The sequence below is a fragment of the Macrobrachium nipponense genome, chromosome 35 (assembly GCF_015104395.2).
Source record: "Macrobrachium nipponense isolate FS-2020 chromosome 35, ASM1510439v2, whole genome shotgun sequence".
Classification (NCBI taxonomy): domain Eukaryota; kingdom Metazoa; phylum Arthropoda; class Malacostraca; order Decapoda; family Palaemonidae; genus Macrobrachium; species Macrobrachium nipponense.
Window position 1 is genome coordinate 26,339,067 of NC_061096.1, and position 27,652 is coordinate 26,366,718.

Below are 27,652 nucleotides of genomic sequence, written 5' to 3' on the forward strand. Positions count from 1 at the left end.
TGTACATGTCCTGCCATCATGTAAAAGACTACTATTATCATTTCAGAACTACAGTACGTATTTGCAATGATTTTGTAATTTGTGGGCAGTTTTGGAAAACCACTGTAGCATGTTTTTTTAGTTGATCTTATTTCTTTCTCATTACTGAAAAGTGGAGATTTTCCAAGGAAAAATGTGATTAGGGTGGAAGAAGGTGCCACAGATCTTTTGTCACCATATGCAATGGCATCATCATTGAGTTCGCCGTGTTCAGACGTTACTTTTGCTCTGAAATTTAAGACCACAGGTGATATACGAGTTTTGTAAGTGTATGTTCACTCTTGTTGTGAAGTGTTGGTTTATAAATTTTTTTGCAGATCAGTTGGAAGGAATAAAGAAAGAAGGGCATATGGAAGGGGCACCCATAAATCACAAGGGTAAGAAATTGTATGGGATTATGATTTCATTGTGGCATTATTCCTCTGGGAGCAAAAGCGTGGACACTCCTCATGGGTTAAGGACTGGGCATACTAGCATAACACTCGCTTGATTAATTCAGGGATTTGGCAACTTTCATTAGTGTGGTGGTGTATGTTTTGAAACTTTTAGTGGGGCCATGGTGGTGGAACATGCCACTGCATGTAGAAATAGTATACTAACCCACTATTTTTTTTAAAGAAAGTACGTATATTTGCAGTTTTGAAAGCTGTATGGTTGGTTTTGTATTGGTTGAAAATTGACTTCACCAGAAACACATTATATTTATAATACGTATTGCCAAATTTTATGGTCCACAAATCCCAGTCACCACATACTTTTGTTTAACAAACAAAATAATTGATGTGGTTAACAGATGACTCTGCTCATGCATTCCATGCACTGTAGGCAATACAGTACATACTTACAGTTCTTGGTAGCATACATTCAGCTGCTAGCTGCAACTTTTTTCATTCCTTCCATCTTACTTTCCTCCTTCTCATTTGTTAAATTTTATATTCAAATTCAAATTCAGTAGTTGCAAGAGAGTGGATGTCTAGAAGGATCTGGGGCAGCTACGGGGAGTTCCCTTAGTGGACATTTTCTCTTTTAACTTCAGCATCAAGAACCAGCTTACTGTTTAGCAGTACTGGATCAATAGCTGGGAAAACCAATGTCCTTATGAAATCATGGGATGTTCTAGAAGTCTGCAGCTTTCCTGTTTGAGATAGTACTGGACAAGGTTTGCAGCTACAATCAACTATTAGATGTACCTTAGGTAAGTGAAATTACTGCCAACCTCACTCTCACCAATGTTTGGGAGCCTGAAGATGCGGGATCTTCATGCATGGAGATATCCACCAAAGTCACAGCGACAGAATTTTCAGCAAAGGCAGAGGAGGCTTTTCCTTGTTTTTCACGAGTCTCCTGAAACTACTACTTTCTCTTGCCAATTTTCTTTTTAGCAGAGATGAAACGCCAAAGTAGCTACGATGAATCCATTGTGGCCTTTGCTAACCCATTGCTCTCTTACCATGCTAAGAGCAGAGGTTGTTCTGTGGACTACAGACTTAGGGGATGAGTCCAGACTTGACCTTTCCACAGGCCACTACAAAAGCAGGTGAAAAGGACATTGTCAGTAGTTCAAACCATTCATCTTTTGGGCATTTGTAGCAACGTGAAGGATAGCAAGACAACACACATTTAAATGGATGCTCATGGGTGCTCTTCTCTTTCTTGCTTTTTCAGGGAATAGTGGGTGGTAAAGCAGTTTTATTGGCTGCCACTTGTAGGAGCCTGTTTACTTTTGCAAGATTTTATTTTTGTGACATTACTAATAGGTGATTGGACCCTTACTTCTTAGAGCTGGTAGTTAGCTGTGGGACAGGTGGTTTCTGTTGCAGAATTGGTTGGTTGTAAATATTATGGTTTTGTCCTTATGCAGACATCTTCATTTATTGCAGCCATTAGTACAAATGCTTTTCCAAGTCCCTAAAGCTTCTCATAGCAGATCCTGTGAGTCCCAATCAAGTAATTCCCACCTTAATTGTAATTTTGGTTATAGTTTATGTGCTTTCTGTAATTTGTTTGCGGAAAAACAAATGTAATTTTTCAAAAACAAAACAAATACATAAAGTATTTTAATACATTAGAATATTTACTATTAGAACCCTACTTCCCAGTGCTGTCTTTAAGCAATATTAATTGTTCGTACCATAAGAGACTCAGGGGATCTGTTGGCATAAATGTAGAGCCACTTTTTAGCTGCTGCTATTCTGTCTTTGTTAGTTAAACGATAGATGTGTGTGAGATGTTATGGACCTTGAAATTTGGTTAGATTGTAAGTAATAGCTTTATATTGAAAAAATTAATTCTATTTTAAAGAAATAAAATTTTGTATTCAAAATGTTGGGGAAACTTATTAGTAGCCAAACATGGCTATTAGTAGTATGTTGAAAAAGTACTGTGGCACTTTTGCGGCACTAATGCACCAGTAGAAAGTTTTTAAAAAATATCTTATCCATAGGTTGAATAACCAAGAATGTATTAATACATAAAAAAAGACCTGCAAGTGTAGGCATTATAGTACTGTAGAAAAAACCATTAAATTTACCTTTTTTTATTACTTTTATTATTTCATATTGCCAAAGATGTAGGATAAACTGCTAGGCAATAGCAGGTCTGCCACTCTAATTTACATTTCATTGCTCTTCAAGCCTCAAAAATGTTCAAACTATTTTCGTTATAAAACAATAAATAATAGCACCTTAAACCTTGTTTTGGCAAGAAAACAAGTGCCACATTGTTAGGTAAATCAGTGAAGTGCAATTTGAGGACAGCAAGACTTCCCTCACTCTGTGAGAACTCCCACTATTTGACTGCCCGTGAACGAAAAGTGTGCGGCTACTGGAAGAATTAGGGAAGGGACATCCTGTAGATTTAAATCAAGGTGCCAGCTCACAAGAAAGAAAATTAACTAGAATATGGATTATTATATGTAATGGGATTAACAAGTTTCTGTGAAATGATGATTCCAGATTCACACATGCAACCAGTCACTTGTAGCTCCCCTACTTCTTCCTCATCTTTATGAATTCAGGATGGGCATGTCTGAGGACATTCCAATTGGGATTTGGGTTTAATATGATTGATGGGTTTGCTATGAACATCTTTTTCTCTTTATTTTAATAAGATTTGAATAGGCTATTTGCTGCCCTAAATCCAAACCTTTGCTGTTTGGGGTTTCAATGAAACTGGAAAGTGGAAGTTGATTGTACATTGCATAATTTATCATGACCAGCAAATTATATTTTGTGTTTTCATGACAAGTGACACCTTAGATAAAATCCTAATCCATTTTTTCTCTATAAGAAGCTCTATGCATACCTATAATATTGTTCTTCACATCATAAATATTTTACTCTGACTTGGAGTATGAGGACACTAAATTATTTCTGATTTTATAACTTAATGCCTTGATTTTTTTTCAACGACTATTCTAATCCTCTGTTTTTTTTTTTTTTTTTTTTTTTTTTTTTTTTTTTTTTTTTTTTTTTTTTTTTTTTTTTTTTTTTTTTTTTTTTTTTTTTTTTTTTTTTTTTTTTTTTTTTTTTTTTTTTTTTTTTTTTTTAGAATGCACTGAATGTAGCCTTTAATGTTGGTGTGATTTTCTGCAGTGTTTGTCAGTTCATTACCCCTCTCATTGACTGTATATGACAGGACTATATCTTTTGTAAATCTAGTGAAATTATGTACATTACATTACCAGGAGAATCATATAGACGTATCAAATTCGTCATGATTTCATGGAAACATGAGTTTGAAAATTTCTCCAGTTGAGACAAACTTTTCATCTGAACTTTATATTATTGAATATGCTTTTTGTTGGCACAAATGTTTGGGCTTTGTATTTCATTACTTCAGTTTACAATCCCATGGCTAAGATTAGTTTGCACCAAAGCATTTAACTTGCTATCCCTTGTTATAATTTTGCATATAAGCTTTGTGTTCTATATACCTACTCTGAGTAGGAGACGAAAAAAAAAAGGTGAAATAGATTGAAAAAGGAAGTAATGTATACCAGGAATTGATTGTGTTCCTTGCCCTTCCCAGATAGGCATTCTTGTTGTGTAATAGGTTCCACATTGAAGCTGACTTTTTTTTTTCACAAGACTTACTTGAAATTGTACACTATCAAGATCCAAGATATCAGTTATAGGGTAGAAGTAGCACACTGGTTAAAACACCTAACAACAACAGCTATAATATAGTAATAATAATAATATAATAAGGTGATGAGACAATAGAGTTAGTTGGGCTAGTCACCACAATAAATCATGGAAAAATGAAGTTGCTATTGATATAATCATGCAACTACCTTGCAAAATACTAATACATACAGTTTTGGTGAAAATATGTGTATAGTGTATAAAGATTGGGCACTTTCTTTGGCATACTGTGTGCCTGCAAAACTAAGACACCTTGATACATAGCACTTTTATATAACTTATTCCTTTACATAGGAAGTCAATGATATGGCCAAGGTTTGTAGCTCAAATTTTTGTGATAACCTAATTTTTTTTTTAATCTAGAAGGAAATTTAGACTGACAGTATTAAGTGAAGAATTTTTTGTACAAGGTTATGTTTGTGTTGTGGTTATTGTCTTTGTATAGTGTCCTTCTGTGGATATAGAAGAAAACATCAAAAGTTCCTTGCTTTTAGTAATGACGTTCAGAAAACATTAAAATTCCTTGCATTTTATAATGCTCTTCAAAAATTATCACAATTCTTTGCATTTCATAATGCTGTTCATAGTTGTCAATCAAAGATTTACTAAGGCTGTAGTCCTGTGAAAATTGTTTGGCTTCATATAAGCAATGTGTAGTGTAATTACTGCTTGATGTGAGGTGGAGTGGAATTTTTACTTTATTTTTATCATTAATTCTGTGAACTGTTTTCAGTAATGCATAAGGTAATCTGTCGTGTTTATTTAAGCGAGATAAAAATCTGTTGTTTGAATTTTATGTATTTGTTTGCATTGTAAATAGCAATAAGTTTTGTATTTACTTATAAGAATCCAAACAGGGCTTTAGTTTATTTTGCTAACTGGCTGAAAGTCTGTTGCACTGTTGGAAAAGTACAGTACATACATGTAAACGGAACGTGGCAGGAGTTGTGGTTTCGTGCTGATCATGAATCAAGCGCTGCTAAAATTTTAGTGAACTTGAAGAGCCATATGTTTTTTTATTTCTAGAGTAGGTAAGAGCTATGCATTTACATAAGAATAATATTTCTCTCTCATTCAGGGAATGGTAGAAGTAAGTTAGTTCTTTATGTACTTTTTATTATGAAATGTGTACTATTGCAAAATTTTGAGGTGTAAATTATCTCAAATGGTGAACTCTTACCATTACATATGATGATTAATAGTAAAAATTGCTACTTTACCTGTAACACTGACAAAGTGTGGTGTTAAATAATTAGATGGCCAGTAGGATAATAATACCAATCTTGTTTTGAAAACTGCTTTGGATGAGAAATTTTAAGAATTTTTTCATCTTCAGTGTGACCAATAATGGGTTTATAAAAATCCATTATACTATGGTAGATTAATTGGCTTTGTAAGAATAATGGGTTTTTGTGGAAAAAAATACATACAAGTTACAGGAATATGACTTGGATGTATAGTACATGTACTATACTGCTTCATTGCAAAACTGATGTTAATGATCTCTACAATTGTGTAGAATATGAAAATCTCACTTGGCACCTTCTTTATGAAGGAAGGTCACATATTACGTCTGGTATTTAGATCCATGTTTAAACTGACAAGGTGAGTGATGTTTATATGCTGCATCGGCAGAATATATGAAAGGTGACAGACTTCAGCTCGAGAGATTTTATCACAACTGTTACCAGAGTTGTCCAGGCCTATTTTTGTTAAAGAAACTCACCTCCAAAGCTTCAGTGCACATAAAACTAAGATTACACTTGATAGTATAAGGCATTATTTCTGGTATTCTAACAGTAGTTGATTTAGCAGCATTAATCCAACAGTTTTAAGAACGAAATTAGACGATTTTCTTTATACCCTGTATAGCTTTTACCACTATTATTCATAAGGTTAGTAAGCCACTAAATTTACAAGTCACATTTTAGTTGATTTTGGTATCTATAGAACTGGATGAGGAAAGTCATTTGCACTGCAGTCATACAAATAGAAAATCAAAAATCTTTTTTTCCCTTATTCTCTTGCATGTCTTACATGTTCAGTGACAAGTAAGAATATAATTCTGTATGCTGTTACTGTGTTTATAAATAATTATTAATGACATGTACTAATGCTTTGAAAATTATAATAATAATTAATAGTAATCAACTCTATGTATCCCTTATTTTGGAAAGATATAGAGCTGAAAGCTGCCAAATTCCTTTTGGACTGGAAGGCATTAAAGGATATTTGTTTTTTTATTGTCATAAAAAAAATGTTTTTATTTGCTTAGAAATTTATAGTTCTTTGCCAGTTTTACATAAACCACTAAAGCCTTTTGTAAATACTGTATATACCTTTTGTGTTTTGTGAATAATTTAGGTGAAGTCGACATTAACGTCTGTGCTAGGATTTTAGTCGTGCAAAGATAAATGTTATGTACTGGTAAATAGGCATTCAGAAGGTAGAACAGAAATTGAAGATATTTGTAAAATAAGTTTGCATGTGAGTGACGAGTGAAAAAGCAGACAAGTGTTTGAAAGAATTTTGTCCATGGATGTGATATTAACCTTTCAGTGATAAATTGAGACTTGAACTTCAGGTACTTATTATGAATATGTCTGATAGAATAGTGTAGTAGTAGATGTATGAATAGTATGTCTGACAGAATAGTGAATTAGGAGATGCAGTAAATTTAGAATGGTATGAGGCAAAGTCAGGTACAAGTATTACCACATTTATCTGCATTAATACTTGATGTATGTTGCTATTGAAAATTTGTTTTTGTTTTGATTTTTTTTTTGTATGTGCAGATTTAAGCATATAAATTCATGGTCACAAAGTGGCAAACTGTTCAGAAGAGGCATTGAGGTATGTAGAGGGTCTTCACAAGCAGCCAGTGAGAGAACAAAACTTGTGTGAAATAATAACATTTCTATCAGAAGGCAATAAACACTACGTATTTGACGTTCTTGTCTAGGAGCCATTAACAGTTGTGAAAGTTCTCAAGTAGAAGAGTGCTCTCCCAGCCACGAAACTAATGTGACATGGCCATGTAACATTTCAATCAGCCCCTTAGGCAATAAACAAAATGAAGTTGTACATGGCATTGTTGCTTTTGAGGCAATACCAATCACCAAAGCTGCCAAGCAGAAGAGAGCTCTTCAGGCTGTTCCCCATTTGAATACAATTGTTCCCATCTGTCCCCTTACGATACCCTTTATCAATGTGCTGTACGGAATTTTAATGGCATTACCGTCACATTCTTCCGCCCGCTTGTTGTTACAATATACATAGTAATGTGGTGAGCTGCGGTTGCATGTGAATAGCACCGAGTAGCAGGTAGTGCACATGCGAATAACTGAGGTAATGCTTGTCTGTGTGAGGTATTGGCATACAAAAAATTGTGCTATAACAAGCTGTTGGATTGGGTATGATTGATTTAGTTGGTTGGTAGCTTATACATACTTTATATGAAGATAACTGTATATGACTGGGTGACTGTTACTTTGAAGATAACTGTATATAATTTGGTAGCTGTTACTTTGAAGATAAATGTTACATTGTAGTGCAATGTGTGGTATCATTACACTTCACCACACATTGAGGGATCCCAATTACAGTAGTAATGTTTAGTTTCACTGACAAGGGATATCACAGAAAATGCATTGCATTAAAATTCTTGTTGCAATGTATTTAGAAAATTTTATGTACTGTACAGAATATAAACAACAGTCATAGACTAAGTGTATATTAGTAGGTTATTTAAAACTTGCATGTTGTAAAAAGGCTAATAGGCAAAAGTACTAGTAAATGCCTTTGAGTATTTTCAAGAGATGCTTTCTGTGCTTGTGTGTGCTTTGCCTATGCTCTGCATTTTAAAGATCAACCACATAAATATTCACCTCCACTCACTATTCCCATTTCTGTCTTGGATTCACTTGTGCTCCAGATTTGTATATTGTGTAGCAATGCACAACTAGCTCATAATCTTGGCTCGTGTGACTATCAAGCACTTTTAATTAAGGAAGAAAGGACATATCATTAGCAAGTACTGCAACTTCATCTCAAATATATTTAATGAAAACCTGGTTTTTGAACAGGAATCAATTCTTCCATCAAAGATATGGGAAGAGATTATTCAGAGAGGAATTGCTTCCATCTTTTTTCACAAACCTTCAGTGTTGACTCTAGTAAAGGCACCAAAGCATTGTCAGATTATTCCAGAAGTGGTCTTTTTAAAGAAAACTTTTGTTACCAAACTATTCAACAAAACATTGAGATTTTTAAGTATGCTATTTCATTTCCATTTGTGTAGATCTCGGTACTCTTCTTCATGTAATACTGTTCATCACGGTTCAGCTTTCCTGTATTGTGGCTCTGCGATGGCCACAGGATCACAATACAATGCTCACACACACACACACACACACACACACACACACACACACACACACACACACACACACACACACACACACACACACAGACTTTTGGACCTACAGGTATGCATTGTGGTCCAGCAGTGCTGGCAACTACTCTGCTAGCATTCTTCAAGTGTTTTTTGCAGGATTGCATTCTAGCTCATATTAATAATTTATTTTCCATTTAAAATAGTTAACTTTGTAACTAAATAATAAATTCATGGTAGGTGGAATAATCTGGGAAGACCTGAATGGAAAGGATGGTCATATTTATGAAAAGCTATAAAGTAGGCATGATGCGCTGCAGATCACTGATAAAGAATTGTGATACCTCATGTCAGAGTTTCACTAAAAAATGAGCTAATATCTATGTGACACTTAGTTTATTAAATTGATCATGAGATCTATCCTAAAGAAAAAAAAGTGGGAAACATGCAATTAAACATATATTTTTTACTTCAATTCTTCAACACATGAACTTCACAAAATGTTGTATCATTTATCATAAAGACATGTAATGGCACATGACAAAGCACCAATATCTTATCTATACAGTATATACATAGTAGAGTAATTGTAGGCAGTATTACTCACATTTGAAAGACCAGTCAGGTACATGAATTTACACTGCTCTTTAGTGTAACTATGGTTTTTCTGTGTAGAATATTAAAATGATTTAAAAACAAACTATAAATCTGGAACTCGTGCAAAACTCATAAATGAGATAAATTTCAACTAGCTCCCAAATTGTGTTAACTAATTGAAACTATATAGTACATATTGTTATTTTTAACCATGTACAGAGGATGGATTTTTTTTATTATACTTTTAAGGGATATAAGTTGCTGCTCACATAGTTTCTTTACCATAGTAAACCTTATGCAAATTATAATTGTAAAAAAATTGGTACATTTTGTGTAGGAAGTTCCTTTTTGCTTGCACTTTATAGTTAGTACTTTTTCACCTGCACTTGCCTAACTAAAGTCCCATTACTAAATTGAAGTAATTGAGTAAATATGAATTCAGTGTTAGGTTATAAGTAACTAAGAGAAAAATGTTATGCTTCAGACTTTTTTGAAAGTGATGTGATAATTTTTTTTTTCTTTTTTTAGTAGGGCTGTTCTTGTACAGTCTTAAGTTTTGTTTAACTGAAGTGACACACTGGTCCTTTACCATGAAGAGAGATGGATGCAAGTACTACAATACTAAGGACAGATTTGTAAATTATTTGAGATGTTAGCTTAACAGAACAGGGAAATGATTCCATGTCTAACTGATAGTTTATGACAACCTAAGGAGTATACAGATTGATTAATTAATTTTATTTACACACAAAAGTAACTTTAAAAAAGATTTTCTTTCTCTAGCTTTTAATAAAAATCTTTTGTTTTAGAGTTCTACTATATGTGAATTTTGAATGGCTCATGCCCTTTAATGGCTTTATGGATGGTTGTATATACACAGTAAAATAGCCTAGTACGTACATCAAACACACGTTGTGTTGCTGTATTTCATGGAATGAAATTTAATACATTTCTTTTATTCATTAGGTCAGTGTTGCCACTACGAAAGTATGTGTGCTGCCACTGTTTCCTCGCGTACCTACGCCCTTATTTCTACGTCTTCCTTGGTACCATTGCCTCAACCCTTGTATATTTTCGTTTAGAGCGGCCATCTGCTGTGAAGAAACAGCTTTCTCGTCGACATTCCACTGTTGTTATTCAGGTACTGTACATGTTTTATTCCTCAAAATAAACTCATTTTCTAGAAATGAATTAGTTATGAGGTGCTTTTGCCCATAAAAACTCATAAAATAATAATAATATAATTATTATTACGTATTATTATATTACAATTTCATTCATACTAACCTCAACATTGATAAACAGGAAGGTGAGAAGATAACCCATCAAATGTACAGCTGTTTACATAGGTGATGCTAATTTATGTCTCATGCTTTTTTAAGGAACAGTTATTTGTGAGGTTTTTTAGTGATGGTAATATTGCTAAATATTTGTTTCATTTGTTTTCAGGTATTATTTCTCATTTTGGCATTTATTGAGAACCTCGTGCTTATCACTCTGGGCATTGTAGGTCTTGATCGTTCCAAATATGACAACACCTTTATCACAATCTCTGCTGTCTTATGTGCCATAAGTTACATGACTGGTGTTGTCTTACATGCAGTATACTACAGGTATGGTTCTGGTATATTTTGTAATACAGTTCTATTTTTTATATTCTGAAATGTGACATGTTTTAGAAAGATTCATTTTTCTATTCAGACTCAGTACTTTCATTAGCCTGGTTGTGCATTAGATATTTACCATACATCCTTTAAACAATCGAGAAAAATAACAGTATAACTGTGCTGTTAAACTCCTAAGCACAGCACATTGCAATAAATTTTGTTTTCAAAAAGTATAATTTGTTTCACGACAGATATGTTACTTTTACGTGGCTTGACTTGTTACTTGAACGTAAAAGATCTAAGCTGCTAGATCCACACTTGAGTAAAGTCTCTAACAGGATCCAGCTCAAACAAATAACCTCTGAGGGCTAGCAAAGGGCCAAGAGATAGACATGGATTTTCTTAGTAAAAATAGGTGGTTGTTATTTTAGCTGAATCTCCTACAAAAATCATTTAAACTATTGGCTCAGAGATTTCCTGGGCAGTGCCAAAGCTAATCAGGGCAAACCAGTTGGCTTTTTTAAAATGCAATTAGTAATTACTAATTAAATTGAAGTACTATAATGGTTTGGATCCATTTTACCCAATTAATTTTTAACATCTCACTTTTACTTGTAGTTCCTACCCCACCCCCATATCCACAATTTGCATCAGTGAATAAAACTGAACTAATAGTTTGGGTTGAATGAATAACTTGCCAACTTTCCCAATAAATTTTAATAATCTTTTAATTGGAGTTCCTCTCAGTGCCTTATTTATCATTTGTGTGAGTGAGTGGTCCATGAAGGACAGACTGAACTGACATCATGATGGGGATTTGGGGTTAGAGAGTCTATGCCATAGTGTTTTACAAGACAAACATAATTGGGATATTGCTTTGATTTTGGCCATTCTCTCTAGGGAATGGCGAAGTAAAGTATATAGTTTGTGATTCTGATAAATATATTCTAATTTGCTTTTTTGCCAACAGCTGTTTTGGTCATCCTTGGGTTGACATAAATGGTCCTACAGTCACACGTGATGCAGATGAGAAGACACTGGTTTTAGCTTACTACCGTCAAGGGCAAGTCTCTAAATGGTCAATCTATTCATGTTGTACTGTAAAGCACCATATTGAACAACCAGCAGACAACATTTACCGACAAGATTTGCAGATCAACGGCAAAGAACGTCAAGTGAAAGATCTTTAAGCTGCAAAACTACTGAAGAGCAATAATGAGGTATTACTGAATGGTTTTAATCATAAATATGAGACAAATATAGCTTAAGTGTTATATTCTTCTGAACATGGATACAGTGAAGGTAAGCTTATCCAATAGTTACAGGATTTTTTGAATTTCAGAATAAACTTCAAATAATTTGAGCCAGAATATGGTACAGATTTTAGAATGTCAGTTGCAGAGATTACTGAAGTTGCTGGTTAAGTTTGTGCTCAAGATGCACAATATCAATTCAAGAAACTTATTTCTTTGACCAAAAAACGGTCTAGTCACAAATGTGTACATATGCTGTATATTGTTTTAATTACCACTAGCCAGCTGTATATATTTATTGAGATGAAATTGTGTAACTTGTGATAGAAAAAGTTACTAAAGAACTTTTGGCCATTTGTATATACTTTTAAGATAGTCATGCATAGCGTATAAAGACTTACAAGTTTAAAGATTTTAGTGAGGTCTGAGACGGTGCAACATATTTATGCTCGGCATTAATCAAGATCCTTTTTTGGTGGAAAATCGTGAGTTTTTCACATAATGTATGTATCAAGGTGCTTGGCTTTACTTCTTTTTTTCTGGGTATACGACTTCCAGTTTGTCAGTCATACAGGATTGTGCTCATGGAATTACAAAAGTGCAGTAAAAGGCACTGGACAGATGAGCACAAGGGAGGTCAGTGAGTAACCATATTTACCTTGCACCAATTCCAGTGCATGTACTTTTGTATCTGGGATTCTCAGTGTGTTGGCACGGTTATTTATAGCATCCTGCAAATTCTCAGTTGACAATTAAACCAATAGAGTTAGGTTTCAATTAATTATGCATAAAACAACTGTGTATGACAGCTCACTTGTGATGTACATCTGATTACCTTTGTGGTGATAACTTGGACTTCAAATAGTTAGCATTAGGCATTGTGCAACAAAAACTTTCCAGACTGATAGATTATCTCTAGTTTTAGAAGCTATTTTCAAATTGGGACTGACTTTCTTTTCAGAATTCTAAGTCATAATACACTGTAATTATAATAGAAGTAATTACTGTATGTAGCTTTAATGAATGAAATATAGGCACCAAACCTAGCAGAAATGTTTGACCTGTGATTTCCATCTAGTTACTAATGTTATTTTATATATATATGTAATGTGTATTAACAATTGGTTCTCCAGAATATTTAATTTTTCAGTGAAGATGATGAAATGGAAAGTTAGAATTTTAAAACTATAAGTGAAAAAGCTTACTGAAGCCACTTAAGACTTGATATATAGGCTATATGTAAAATGGCTAGCCAAACATAACTTGACCAACAAAGAGGATTATGGCAGACTATGTTGTTTTAAAGAACTGCCGTTTATAAATGTAAGTCATTCAAGTTTTGTCTCTACATCTCATATCAAGTGTAGAAAACTTTGTCTTTCATTACAACCATAAATAATAAAGTGGAAGTGTGCTTACCTGACCATAGCACTGAAGCATAAAGAAGCTGTTATTAAATTTTAATGAGGTCATTTTTGTTGCCTAAAGTGTAATGCTCTGTATCTAATTAGTTAGCTTACTTTCAAAGACAATGTTGCTGTTCCTGAAAGGGAAGGCAGTTGGTGCACTTTTTTTTTTTTTTCTCTTGAATGTATAGAAAGTAATGAGAAATATTCAGGGCAATATATTACCTTTATATTTTGGAATTTAGGAAAACTGCTTCATAGAAAATCTATATTGTTATTACATAAAGCTCTTTCAGGGTTAAGGATAAGTTAGTTAATGATACATGAATACCAAGTACTATTTTAGTTGTAGACCTAATTATATGAAGATGATAAGTGTGGTTTTGTTTAGAGGAATTGTAGTTCTGATGCTTGTAAACGTTCAATTTATAAAAGGCTAAGCAATGTTGAGAACGATCGTACCATGAAGTAATTTGACGATTTTGAGGTCCCGATCTAGAAAAGTATCTATTCTTACAACATATAAAGGTTCACAAGATGTGTGTGATATTTTAGGGCATTGCTAAAGGAGATATCTTAAAATTATCAGTAGTATGCCATGCAGTGTTTGTCTGTGCATCTGGGGACTGGGCAGTCTTCAGTCTTTCTTTTCTGTTAGCAAATTTAGTGCAGAAATGCAGGATGTCCAGACAACTGATGGAATAGAAGATTGTAATGCCATCCTCTGATTCACTACTTCCTTGCCTACTCTTTACTTTTACTTCTGACTTTAAATTAACTTTATACTGTTTTATCCTGTCCTATCCAATGCTCTTGTATATTATTTATTTTTACAATTACCATAAAAATAAATAATGCCTATTCATTTTTTGCCTTCTTAAGTGTTCTTGGTAACTGAAATTTTCCAGTTGGATTAGCATAGTTGCAATTAGTGGACTAGCAGTTATCATTTGTTAAACATTTCTTTCAAAGAATTCTTCACGAAATTAATTTTTACTTTTTATTTTACTGTTGATTATTTCACACCATATTTATTTATGGTTTCTTTTTTGTCCGACTAATCATTAAATGTAAGGTAAACACTGGTGCAAGTTTACAGCTTATTATTTTTTTGTGACAGCAGGCTGACATATATACTGTATTGATTGTTAGCACATAGTGTTTGTATGTATGTGTATAATTGTTAGTTCCCTGTATGGCAGGTATTTACTCAAAGTCATTGTACAAGTCATTAGAAAGGGAAAGACGTTGTTGAGATATGGAGGATTTGAGGCAGCATTTTCTTGTATTTATTTTTTGTTTCCTTATTTAATCCTATTATTTATTCATGGACTGTATTTAGATACTGTAACCAGAGTACAGTACTGTACAAAGCTTTAAGCTCAGTTATCGTATATTTGTTACTTTTCCTCCTTGCATGTTCCTTATTAATTGATGCTCTCACTGATAAGAATCATGATCAGTCAGTCAGTTGTCAGAGCTCTGAAGTTACCGAATTTTTATGCTATGCTGTTATAGCACACTGGCCATTTTATTTCTAGGGACTTAAAACACAATATCCTTAGTGTTCAAAGATATTTATGTGTATGTAGATGCATTTGTTTCAGTGCATGTATTATTTTGCTCTGTGATTATCATTTTATACGTTTATTTAATAAATTTTTTTTTTTAATTTTGTTTTCTGAATCCTTCCATAGATTTGAACTTGTATAATATTTGCATAAGTGTCTTTTCAGTTTATTTTCTTATCACAAAAACGACTATGTAGTGTATGTTGTCTGTTCACTTAATACTGTACAGATGTACAACTGAGCTTTGCTACACACTATTGCCCAGTTTGTAGTGTGCTATTTGTACAAACTACCATGCTGAAATGGCAGCACTAAGTGTTTTAACCCTGCTTTTTGGTCTCTTTGTCTGTTTATTTGGTGGATATTATAGATAGTTTTTGACAAAATTTAAAACGTGACTGATGACTGCCATGGAAGGTTGACTGAAATTTTGAGATTAGTTTCTGCTTTTGGAATTTTGCTTATGAGGCTTTCGATCAGGTGTTGCATAGCTGCTTACTTGCAAAACAAAAAAATTAGTTCCTCTATATTAAGATGTATCCTGACTGCAACTGGGAAATTCAACATTTTGCATATAGTAGTGTATTCTCACATACAGTATACGTGAAAACTGGCCAGCATTCTTGTTTTAATTCGAGAAACACACTAAAATTAAACAATATTTTCTTCTTGTTAAACAAAACACATTTAATTTACATGGGTTTTAAAGTCTGCCAAAAATTCTTGGATACCATGTTTAGAAGAAAATAATAAGGGCAATACCCAGAGGCCCAAGTAGATATTAAAAGCGCCCCCAATTTCATAGGATAAAAGTGGATCACCTAATGTGTGGAGCTGTTCACAACTTGGTCTGTCCCATACAGACATGTCTCTTCTGCTGCCTGCTGTTCAACTTAATTCTTATTTCTCTTAATCTTTTAGTAGAATTGTTGTTTTGAGATATTTTAGGAAATACTGTAATCTTACAACATGTTATTTACTAAGTATGCTATGCTGCAGCTTCATGGCTGATGTTGAGAAAGGTAATCATATCCTTTGTAGTATTTCTCAAGGGCAAGTGTACTCCATAGTTATGTGTGAAATGCAGGAAGACTTGTCCTAACCTCGGTGTTCTTTTTATCTTAGCAGAAAGTGATATAGATATTTGATGATGACTTTTGAGGATGAAGCTTCATCAGCTTCTGAGCCACCTTTGGCCCCTGTATTTGAGGCCTTATGTAGTCACATACTGCACCATCAGCTTCCACCCATGAAAGGCACTCTTTATCTGCAAAAACAGTTGAAGGATAACCTGCACTGCCCCTTGGACTACTTCCCATCAGCAGACTTTGTGTTTCTTGCCATCAGTACTTCTCTTATCCTGATGGATTTTGCGCTTTTTGTACAAATCAAAATTCAATTTGCTGCTTCGTCGTCATCTGTCATTTGATCTCCAGGAACTAGATGAGAGTAGCTTTTCTGGATCTATTCATTCCAGGTGGATTCAGATAAGGTTATGACATCAGCTGTTAAGTTGTGCATCTGTATCCTGCTTCAAGACATGCTCTTGCCTCAGGTATACCTAATACACATGCCTTTAGCCACCACTCCCCTGTCTCTTGTGGTGCTCTCCTCCTTGATACTTCCACCAATGCCCATGCTCCTGGTATCAGTCGCATCTCTGGCTGAAGACAAGTTCTGCTTTATTTATACCAGCTCTCCAGTAGTCACACTCTTGCCCCTTGTTTGCTCTCCTCATGCCAGCCATGTATCTGATGACATTAGCTCTCACTTATTCACTTTGGATATCATCCCAATTTCTGGTGAGGAGCCTACCACTATGAATTATCATTAATCTCCCTTTGCTTTCTGTAGTCCACACCTGTAACCCAGTTCCTCATCTTGTACCTTTAATGATAGCTTACATGAAGATGCCTCAAAGCCACCCTCCAGTGATCTCTGGTCTCAAGACCTTAGCAAGAAAAGTTGCATCCCTTAGTGGTCCGTATTCTCTAGTGAAGCTTCATCCATGCAGTCACATTTTCTTGTAGTTGTAATAGGAAGCACCAACCTCTGCTAGGGATGGCAGATCCTGTTACCCCAAGCAAGAAACCTACAGTCCACACAGGGTTAATGGTGTCACACGCTGCCAACCATGCTATTGTAAAAGTAATGCGTTTATATAGTGAAAGTTTAGGGAAAAAATTTTCAATACATACCCACCAATTAAAAGAAGAAGAAAAAAAGCTTTTATCCTAGCCCTCTGCTTTTCATCAGGTGCATTTCCCTATTGCCAGGACCTAAAGACATTGTTCTTTGATTTCTCTATGGACATTCTGGAAACTTTTAAGAAAACACCCAAAAGGCTCTATAAAAAAAATGGATTTATAGTGAAAAACAGTCTCTTGTATAATCTATTGGTAAAATTTTGGGGGGTTAATTTTCAAGTAGATTTTTTGAAGGATGTATGCAGTCATTTTCCTAATACACCATGATTTTGATTTACCATTTTTTCACAACAAAAAATAAAAGGTGATAGAAACAAGACATGTATAGATTAATAGTACAGATTCCTTACCTGTACAGAGTTCACTAGATGGTAAGAAACTCAATGAGAATACATCATATGCAGAATAGTGCTCCAGTAACCATTATATGATGAAAAGGCCAAAATGCACATCACTGGTTATCGCAGTGGTGTTACAGTATGCAGGAACGCAGCGAGTTGGGTTCTAGAGGGGAAAGAATATTTTAAATTACTTACAGAAAATAAAAAATAACCAAGAAGCCAAACCTATAGTACAGTTTGATCTTACAAATTATTACTATATATGTATATCATGGGCAGCTAAGTAAGAAAAGAAACAGAACAAATGAGAAGCTGGAGTTTTTGAGGAACAAAATACATTAAAACTAATATGCAAGATATCTGCCCAGGCCAGAGTAATGAGCTACCTTCCTTAAATAAATAACAAAAAACAACCTAACTTGAATAACCTGAATGTGGAGTTACTCCAGTCTACTGCATAATCCTAACAAGCCACTTTAATAATTTTGAGAAAAACAGCCTTAAGCCCCATCCACACGGTTGGCCCAACGAACTTCGCTCAATGTGACATCAGAAGCGAGAAAAGTCAGAGCCTTGATCACCGTTTCTCCGCTTCTGACGTCACATCAAGCAGAGTTCCTTTGCTCAACCGTGTCGACGGGCCTTTACAAAAAATATCAAGGGCTAGTCAAGTAACGGCAAACAGAAAAACCCCAAGGGAATTTACAATACTACTATGTACCTAATGAAAATTTAAAACATTAATGCGATTAACCCAAACAAGTCCTAAATGCTAATGTAATTATAGACTTTTGAGGAGGATTGAGTTAAGGCTCATACTTAAGTCAGTACAAGACCCAAGTCCTTAAAGAATAAAGGGACTGTCTAGTCCTTCAAGATTATAACTAAACTATCTGATGTTTTCTATCTGAAAAAATTCAGTGTTGTACATGATATGGTGTTGAACAAAATTAATGTCATGCAAACATTATCTTTTTTATCTAAGTTGTTTGATGGTAATAGGCTGTGTGCATACTTTTTACTTTATGTTTTAGTTTCCCAGCTGCAAGATTTTATACATCTACAGAAAATCCACCTGTTATTTAAAGCCAGTTTACTGTGAAAAAGGCTCGCTTGTCGTCATGTCTAAATAAAAATAAATATTAGCATGGGTTAACAAATTACTATTCACAGCTTGGTCATCTCATGCTTAGTCAGTTCTTGTTCACATTTAATTTACATTGCCAATTTTGATATGTTAAATTATGTTGCACATGTACAGTATTATATGAATTAATGAGGTTGGTTGTTTTAATGGGAAGTACCAGTCTTATAAAGTAGAAATGTTTGTGGTAAGAAGGAAATGGGCTGCAATGGATCAGGTAATACTGAATTTATATACTACTGTTCACTGTTCAATTCCCATTAGTATTTATACTTTCTTTGGCTCTTTTATTAACATTACTTTGAAGTGTATTATTAATCAGCAATTACCTATTTCATTTTTGCATCAAAGCATTGCATTGAAATTTGAAGTGTCATGAGTTCTTTTTCAGATTTAAAATTGAATTCTGGGCTAGAGAAAAAACTTGAGGCATTCTTCTTATTGTGCGCAAGCAAAGTATGATTCTAAACCCACAATGTTGCAATATCTCTAGTTTCTGATTTATGACATTTTGAAAATGTTATGAATTTTTTGCTGTCCAGACAAGCATATTGTAGTTGTTTTTGAGTTAAGATGTTTTACTGTAGGCTGTGATACTTGTTTTTCACGTTTTATCACATTCTTTCAAGGATAAATTCATATTGAGCTTTAATTTGGTTCTGGACTTGAATGGTCATAATTTTTTTCTCATTTTTTGTGTACACACACAATACAAATCTCTTCCTTTAACAACAGTCATATTCTTCAGTAACTCAAAGGTTGATCATTTGAAGCAATTTAAAAAGAAGGAAAGAATCTGTGATCCTCGGAGTGTAAGGAGCACCCAACAATGCAGGAGACACTGATCCTCACGTTTCCTCACCCACATCTTTAGTCATTTTGGTCCAAGTGTGTTTTTGGATGTCCCGTTCATATCTTCACTTAATTTGGCTTTATATATCATCTGGCACTGATGATATACTAAAGCATCTGTCTTGGTGATATTTCCTCTTGGATGCATGATTGCACTGATAGTCTGGTGACAGTTTTCCTTCATAATCCCCAAATTCACACATCAAGTATACAGTTCTATACGTATACATAGAATTCTTTCTTTGTGCACTTTATATTTGAAATACTTTTCTGTCTGCCAGGTGCCTTACTTTTCCTCCATATATTTTATAAGGTCTTCCTTACAAGATACTGAAGACTATGACTAACTTTAAAGAAATGGCTTGAATTTTTTGGGAGAGACAATTTTCTTTCGTGTTTTTTTAACTGCAACTTTTATACTTTGTAAATGTAATCAGCTCCATTCAAGTTTATATTCATGCTGAGTTTAACTTTATAGGTCTGTAGAATTCAGTGGCTCGGTAAAATTGACTCATTTGATGAATCAACAGTAATTTATTTGTTTTACATATGAAGGAAGAGCCCCAATATAAATTTATAATGTAGAAAAAGCACTTATTTGAAAAAGGGAATGTATTAATTTTTCATTCTATTATGTTTTGAAAATAGATTGAAAAAAATACTTTTAGCAGGGTAAACGCAATACATATTTCTCATCCAATGTGTAAATTAGTAAGGTAAGGATTCTTAACCTCTACAAAAATATGACATGTAAATAACGCTGAATACTCAACAAGTAAATGAAATAGCAATAATGGAAACAGTCACAGCATGCAGGACAGCAGTGTAGCTTAAGGTGAATACTATAGCAAAAACAAAGCTATCGGGTGCGTAGGTTCTTATTTGTAGCCCATACTGATATATGCTAATTTTTCCATTAGCTTTCCAAACTTTTAGTTCTGGTAAGAGATACAAAAATATAAGAAATTGTAGCAAACCACACTGTAAACAAATATTAATCTTAAAATGTAGAAGTTATGCAGTTCATCCTGTTAAAATCTTGAAACGGCCAGGTACTGTACCATAATCAGTTGAAAGGGAAAGCAATTTATCCTATTCTATTTATCCTAATTGGTTTTTATGCATAGTATATCAATAGTTTTGCATTTCAAGATGCTTTTCATGTAATCCAGCTCTGATAACTTTGCAGTTTCCATGCTCAGTCAGCATAATACTACTTCTGTAGACAGTACTAAGAGAGATTCAAAATCCACACAATTTTTTATTAACTTTAAAGAATTGTCACCATACAATTAGGTGAGGTTCCAGGAAATGAATTGTGCAGCGATTGATTGGATAATGAAGCCGTCATAAAATGGGTCTACATGAAAATATGTTCCCAGCTACTCCAAAATGATAATCAAAAAGAGACTTCGTCTGTGGATCAACATTTTGAAAATACAAGCAGCAATGCTACCATGTGAGCATTCCAATGTTGTATGATGGGTCACTCTGTAGTGCTAATATGATTGTAGTAGCTTCCATCAACAAGTTGGAGAGGGAATGGTTTCCCTTCACCTCTGTAAGTTTACAAGCATATGGACAAGTGGGCAGTTCACCATGATGTCAGACTGTTGGCCAGGATCATTCCAGGAAGGAGGAATGACAGCTCAGCTACAAAGGGCAATCATCTTTAGACCTTTGAAAAGGGAAGGCTGTTTGCATTCTGAAAATCACTAATGATCAACCTGGTTGTCATATGACTAATCAGGAAGCTCCTGGTGTTCTACTAATAGGAGCCTGAGCCCTAGATGCCACCTCTGGGGCAATCTAGACGTCTACTCCCTTCCTCAACTCTGATGCACCAAGTGATCAACTGTGTGCTGATAACCCTGGGGCTCAGAATACCCTAACAGTTCCTCACTGAACCTATGCTGAGTGGGTTACAATTCTGCTGGCTCTCTTGGCAGGCTCTGGCAGAGATTCCCTATGAACCACTATCCGAACAGGGGAAGTGGGCCATCCTTTATGATTGATATAAAGAAAAAAATAAAGAATTCTTCTAGTTGAAGCTCCTGTTTAACAGACTGTGGACTTCCTTGTCTATCTTCATCAAGACAATCTTTTCTCAGTCTCCATGGTGAAAGGCTAAAGCTTCCATGAGCCTCAAGGGCATAAATCTCAGATCCCACATTCAAAACTGCCTCCCAGTTAAGTTAGCCTTAGCCTTGACAAACCACAATGGTGACACAGGCTTCTCATTCAATAATCGATCTCAATCTTGTTAGAAACCTGGTAGTACAGGGCATCACTTGACTTGCTCTCATGTACATAAAGGTCAATCTGTCCAGGTGTTATATACAGTGATTTTTACCCTTCTTAACATTTAAGCTTCATGACGCTTAATGGAGAGGTTCATATTTCAATACTCTTCTTAGCAGCACTTGTGCACACAGATATGTCTAGTACAATATGATCTTTATTGTTATATATGGTTGCTATATGGACATCAATCATGGTCAATTTTCTAATGATTGAAAACAATTCCTTCTAGCTAATGTAAGAAAAATAATAGCCAAGGCTACAATTTTCTTCAAATAAAAATAAATAGTAGGATTTTTTACTTTAGTATAGGCTGTGATGTTCAGTTAAACTACTTTTCAGATTGAGTGCACACAACTTATGATCTAGGAAACCATCAGCCTTTCAAAAAAAGTAAATAAATAAATAAATAAAATAACATATAGGCATACTGTGCACTTAAACAACCCTTCAGGTCAAGTAAACAACTATTCATTGCATGGGACCGAAAAGAGAAATTAGTTTGGCCTCAAGGCAACGGGAATGTGGAAACATGAGTTTCTTATATCATTATACTGTCAAACACATCAGAGTAAGTTTAGTCTACTATATGCCAGAAAGTATACTATAGACTTGACTACAACCCACCAATTAGTATGTCCATTCCGTGTATCAGAAAGGGTTTTTTATGTTAACTGAATATTCATTTTCTATAGACCCATTGATGTCAGTTGGGTACCATACCTAATCATTCCGTAATTACATAATTACATGTCATTAAATCTGGCTTTGTATTCATTATGATAATTCAACAATCGAGAAATTTGTTAATGTTCACAAAATTTTTCTTTTCAAGGACAAAAGAGGTCAACTTTCTTATACACCAATGACCAACTGAGATGCAAAAAAAAAAAAAAAAAAAACAATACCAGCCATGTTTGTTTCAGATTTTGTATAATATATAACTAAATAAATGAATAAATAAATACACAATGTATATAACTATATAGTACCTATATGGACACATACAGGCATTAAGTGTCTATGATCACATTAAATATGTAAATGTGTATTACAATATATAACCCTTAGACAATTGCAAACATCCTTATACTACTAAATAAATTTCGTAACTAGCATAAAAAGGGTAATCTGTGCTTTCTAAAATGGGAAACTAGAAACCGAAACTGCCCTTAAACCTATGGTGCTACAAGTCTCAAAGTTAAATGAATCAATCTTTTGTTAACAGTGCATTCATTACTCGAATACTTTTACCCTATTCCCTGTTTTCCCTGGACACTTATGTAATCCGTTAATTAATGTATTTTCAGTTACATTTCTTCTGTCATTAACACGATTGTTTTAATGGGAACAGAAAACACTTCAGTCATGGCTTGTTTATACACTGTCTTGGCTAAATTAATTTAAGGCCGGATATAATTATGTACACTTGCAAAAATATTTATCACTTGTATTTTTTTTCTATTAGGGTTATTTCTGTCTTTGTTATCATTCTTCTGTTTTACTTAGATGTATTCAACACACAACCAAGTTTTCTGGCATGCCATCCATGCCAATAACATCCAGTTTTGACAAAAATAATTGACATTTTAAGCTACTTAGACTAATTTCATATCAAGCTGGTTTTGCCTAATTTTTACTTGGCTGGTAGGGAGGATTATCTCGCACTATCTTCATGTAAAACTTTTTTTTAATGGAAATAAACAACAAACAGATTTATTAATTAAAAACGGCCATGCATTCACAGATTTTTCTTGACTAACATCATAGCTACACTGCTGGTCCCTGATGCTAAAGACTGTCTATTATAAGTAAATTAAGGTCAATCAATTTCTAGGAATATAAGTTTTCAATGGTCTCAAATTGGTCTCCCATGTTTCTCCTCGTTTTCATTCATCATCCTTTGTCAGGCACGAGATTGTAAAATTACATTGTAAAAGCTATTCAATGTTATATATAGGCTTTCAAACATCTGTAGTACTACTGTATCTTTTTAAAAGTGCATTCCTGGTGTTCACAACAATGATTTGTTACGAGTATATTTATCCAAAGTCATTATAGTACTCATTTTCAATTACGTCCATTTTCTAAAATCATACAATTATATCTGTTGTCATGCTGCTATTACGTACTACATCTATCAGCTATGAAACATATATATAGTTTAAGGTCAATCACGCAACTTGGTTGCTCCCTAGTACGATAATTAAACCTCCAGGTCATATTCCTGTGTACTCAAAGGAGTATAATACATTTGCACCGCTGTACGTATAATCATAAAATAAATGTCTTTCTGGAGAATACAGAGCTATATAATAAATCTCCCGCCATGCTTTTTTTGTGACATTTATTACTATTTTGTGCAGGAACTTCAAGGAAAATTTGTTAAATTTCTACTTAAAAGATTCTTTTGAAGGTCATTTTCAAAAATCCTACTTCAGAATGAGAGAAGGAAAAAAGTGTTTTCTTTTCTTTTAAAATAACAAGAGAAGCCAAGTACGCAATAGTCAATATGTGCCAATCAGTGATGTATATTGAAATAGTAATCATTCACCATCAGAAGTAAGTGCAAAAAAAGTAACTAATATATATTATATCTCGTTTGAAATCAAACTACCACTTGTTACGGATGAGAAACGCTGCTTTAAATATATAGTTCGTAGAAACTTCTTGTTCTATTTTTAATATTATAGAATCGGTGAATATAAAACGCTATAAAAACAGATATACGCTAATATGTAGCATAGAAGGTTTACGAGACTAGAGGCTTATGATATCAAACACGCATATAACACACACATATATAAAGACACGTCCACACAATGCATAAATAAGCTAGGAAAAGAGAAGCATATATACTGTATAGATCATATATGCTCTATAGCTTGTTTCGAGGCTAGGTCTGTGGGTCATGCATTTGTTAGTAAGAATCAAGGTTAAACTGTAAAAAAAAAATAAAAAATAAAATAAAAAAAAGTACTCTTTGTTTTGCTACTAAGATCTATAGGATCTTAGCCCGGTACTCTTAAGGCGGTGTGAGAAATATAGTCGCAATTTCTGGTTTGCCTAGAATAGAAACCAGTAGTTTTAACTTAGTCACGATCATTTTTTCTCCCCCCAGCTAGTTTATATACATAGAAACTAGTCACAATCATAGCAGTGCAATCAGTGGGTTAGTTTGACAACTTTGTGTCTTACGAAAGTACACTCATACACTCAAACTTGTAATATATGATTATATATATGCTCTGTTAACGGACTGCTGTGCGGTTTTTACCACGTGGTGGGTGTGGACGAGGTTACCAGACTAAGATATGAGGTTAATTCCGGGAACAATAATGAGAAATTCCGTAAAAAACAAAACAAAAAACTGGTCAAAGGTGGAACTCCGTCGACAGCCACTTAAAAAAAATAATAATAAACCAAACTGCGTCCTTCATGACATTCCAAGCCCTGCAGGTTATCCTGATAATTCTCACTGGTCATATACTCATTCGTCCAAAGACATGGTTCATGTCCGTTGATATTTTAACCATTAATTTTAGAAAGCTGAAAAGGATCATAATACGATTATAGATTTTTTTTACAATGTTCTACACTTTGTAGTATACTTACATTTAGGCCCAACTGAATATACAGTGTAGTTGTATTAAGTGTCACAATGTCGTTAGGTTCTATAGTTCCAGACAAACTTTTCTTGGCGACTTACAAGGAGAGATAATGTCTTTGGATTCTCCCCCATATTTGTAAACATCTTCAGTGTACAGTAGGATTTCTTATTCATGTTGTGTCCGGGGCATCTCTCTCTCTCTCTCTCTTTATTTTTTTCTGAACTAAACCTGCAGACTTCTCACTTTTGAATCCAGCCTTTACAATGTAACATTCTGTAACATTCATGTGTGGAATTTGTACTCTTAAATCATCGTGGGTTCGTCATCATGCTCAACTTTTGAGTTTGTAAGACTGTCATAATATGTTATATGCGTGTTCCCAACATCCTTTCCTGAACAATGAAATGTGAGAAGAAAGATTTTTCGTTTCCTTATCCTCTATATATATATGTGCATTCCCTCAATCATGCAGGCATTCGTCAATTTCTGTAATGGCTACTTTATACTACTACCACACACGAAAAACTGCATACTTCTCGTTATAACTAAGAGAAATGTGTTGCTTAAGAAATAACAAGTAATGCAAATAGATTTCTGATAATTGGTCCTAATGTTTCTTAATTTTTTAGAAATGAGTTCCTACTAATGCAGATCTGTCCCTCTGAAGGAACGTACTGGCAACCACAAACAAACAGTGTTAGGTTTGATCCTAAAAAGTTAACGAAATGTATCATAGATTGGGTTGTGTTCGAACAAAAACATCCATGCAGTAAGAGAGAGAAAGTGACAGAAACTCTCACGATAAGAAGAGAGTACAGAACTGTCTGTAGCCGTAGTACAGTAAGTTCCAGAAGTGAAGCGACAAATCTCAGAATTGATCGTACTTCTATAGAAACTCATGGGATTGCCAGTTATTATATTTTATTCCAATTATTGTCATCCTATTTATCTGATAATACGTATCAGTGATTAACTGTATAAGCGCACAAAGTATTTCCCCAGTGAATGATCAATGTTAGTTCAGTAATTGTTTATTAATAGAGTAAAAAAGAATTTCCCCAAAGAAACATCTGCGGCTTCCAAAGTGTGACATGAAGTGTTCATCATAGAGTGGCAGCAGGAACCGTGTGCTATAAGCATTGGCCTAATAATTGTAAATTAACTTTCTACTTTTATAGCGTTATATCGAAAGTTATTATGATTTCTTTTGATAAAGCACAGAGAAGTTTGCATCTGATAAATGAAAATTATAAATAGGCAAGTTGGTGTAAAAAAAAAAAAAAAAAAAAAAAAAATAAAAAAAAAAAACCTAGTTATGTGCGCGTTTAACGTTGGTTACATGGTTAGGCCTATTTCAAGAATCAAGGAAATATATTTTCCAGCTTGTTAGTTAATATTTCATGGAATTTCTCGATTGTGCAAATTTGTGCATGCGGAATTGCGTTCAGGGTCACACCAAACAAGTATTTTCGTAGGTTTCCACAATTTTTTTTTTCAGTGCATAAGTGAGACTATTCTTGTCCATACGATCCGGAGTGTGAATATGCTTAGCGAGCATTATTTTAATTCGAGTATCCCCTGTTATGCTCTCTCTCTCTCTCTCTCTCAGGACGTTTTTATCTATCAGGAATAACCAGAGGTCTGTTGTTTTAAGAATCGAGCACTAGGCCTATTGGTCATGCTCGGGTGCTTGTTTATATATATATATATATATATATATATATATATATATATATATATATATATATATATACACGTACTTAGGGATTACGCGTAATCCCTGAATATTTCAGTGAATACGCGTAATCTCACCAAGGAATTCTCGTCAAGGGGTCAGGTGGATCTAAATGACATGCAAAGCATGCCCAGTGGATCCAACAAGAAAATGATCATGGTGTACCAGGATCACCTGACGAAGTTTTGCATCCTTCGAGCCTTGACGTCTAAAAGAGCTGCAGAGGTCGCTTTTCATCTACTGGACATTTTTTCTTCTCTTTGGTGCCCCCGTTATTCTCCAAAGCGATAACGGATCCGAGTTCACTTCACAAGTCATTACAGAGCTGAAAGGAAGTTTTGGCCAAAACTATCACTGGTGCATGGCAAGCTCGCCATCCCCAAAGTCAAGGGTCGGTTGAGCGCGGCAAACGGTGATTACGTGGATTCACTGAAATATTCAGGGATTACG

General features: G+C 34.3%; 1 protein-coding gene across 7 annotated transcripts in view; it reads left to right on the forward strand.

Annotated features, from left to right (window-relative positions):
* LOC135208498 (uncharacterized) overlaps positions 1-26,044 on the forward strand; it is a 136,424-nt gene extending 110,380 nt beyond the window's left edge. For 5 of the 7 annotated variants that reach the window (XM_064240742.1, XM_064240744.1, XM_064240746.1 and 2 more), the window contains 4 exons: positions 357-416; positions 10,141-10,315; positions 10,624-10,787; positions 11,752-26,044. In XM_064240742.1, coding sequence (XP_064096812.1) covers positions 357-416; positions 10,141-10,315; positions 10,624-10,787; positions 11,752-11,971 — 619 coding nt within the window. In that variant the 3' untranslated portion in view covers positions 11,972-26,044. The remainder of the gene's footprint in view (positions 1-356; positions 417-10,140; positions 10,316-10,623; positions 10,788-11,751) is intronic. The other 2 variants (XM_064240743.1, XM_064240745.1) reach the window with 2 other exon arrangements.
* The last annotated feature ends 1,608 nt before the right edge of the window (positions 26,045-27,652 follow it).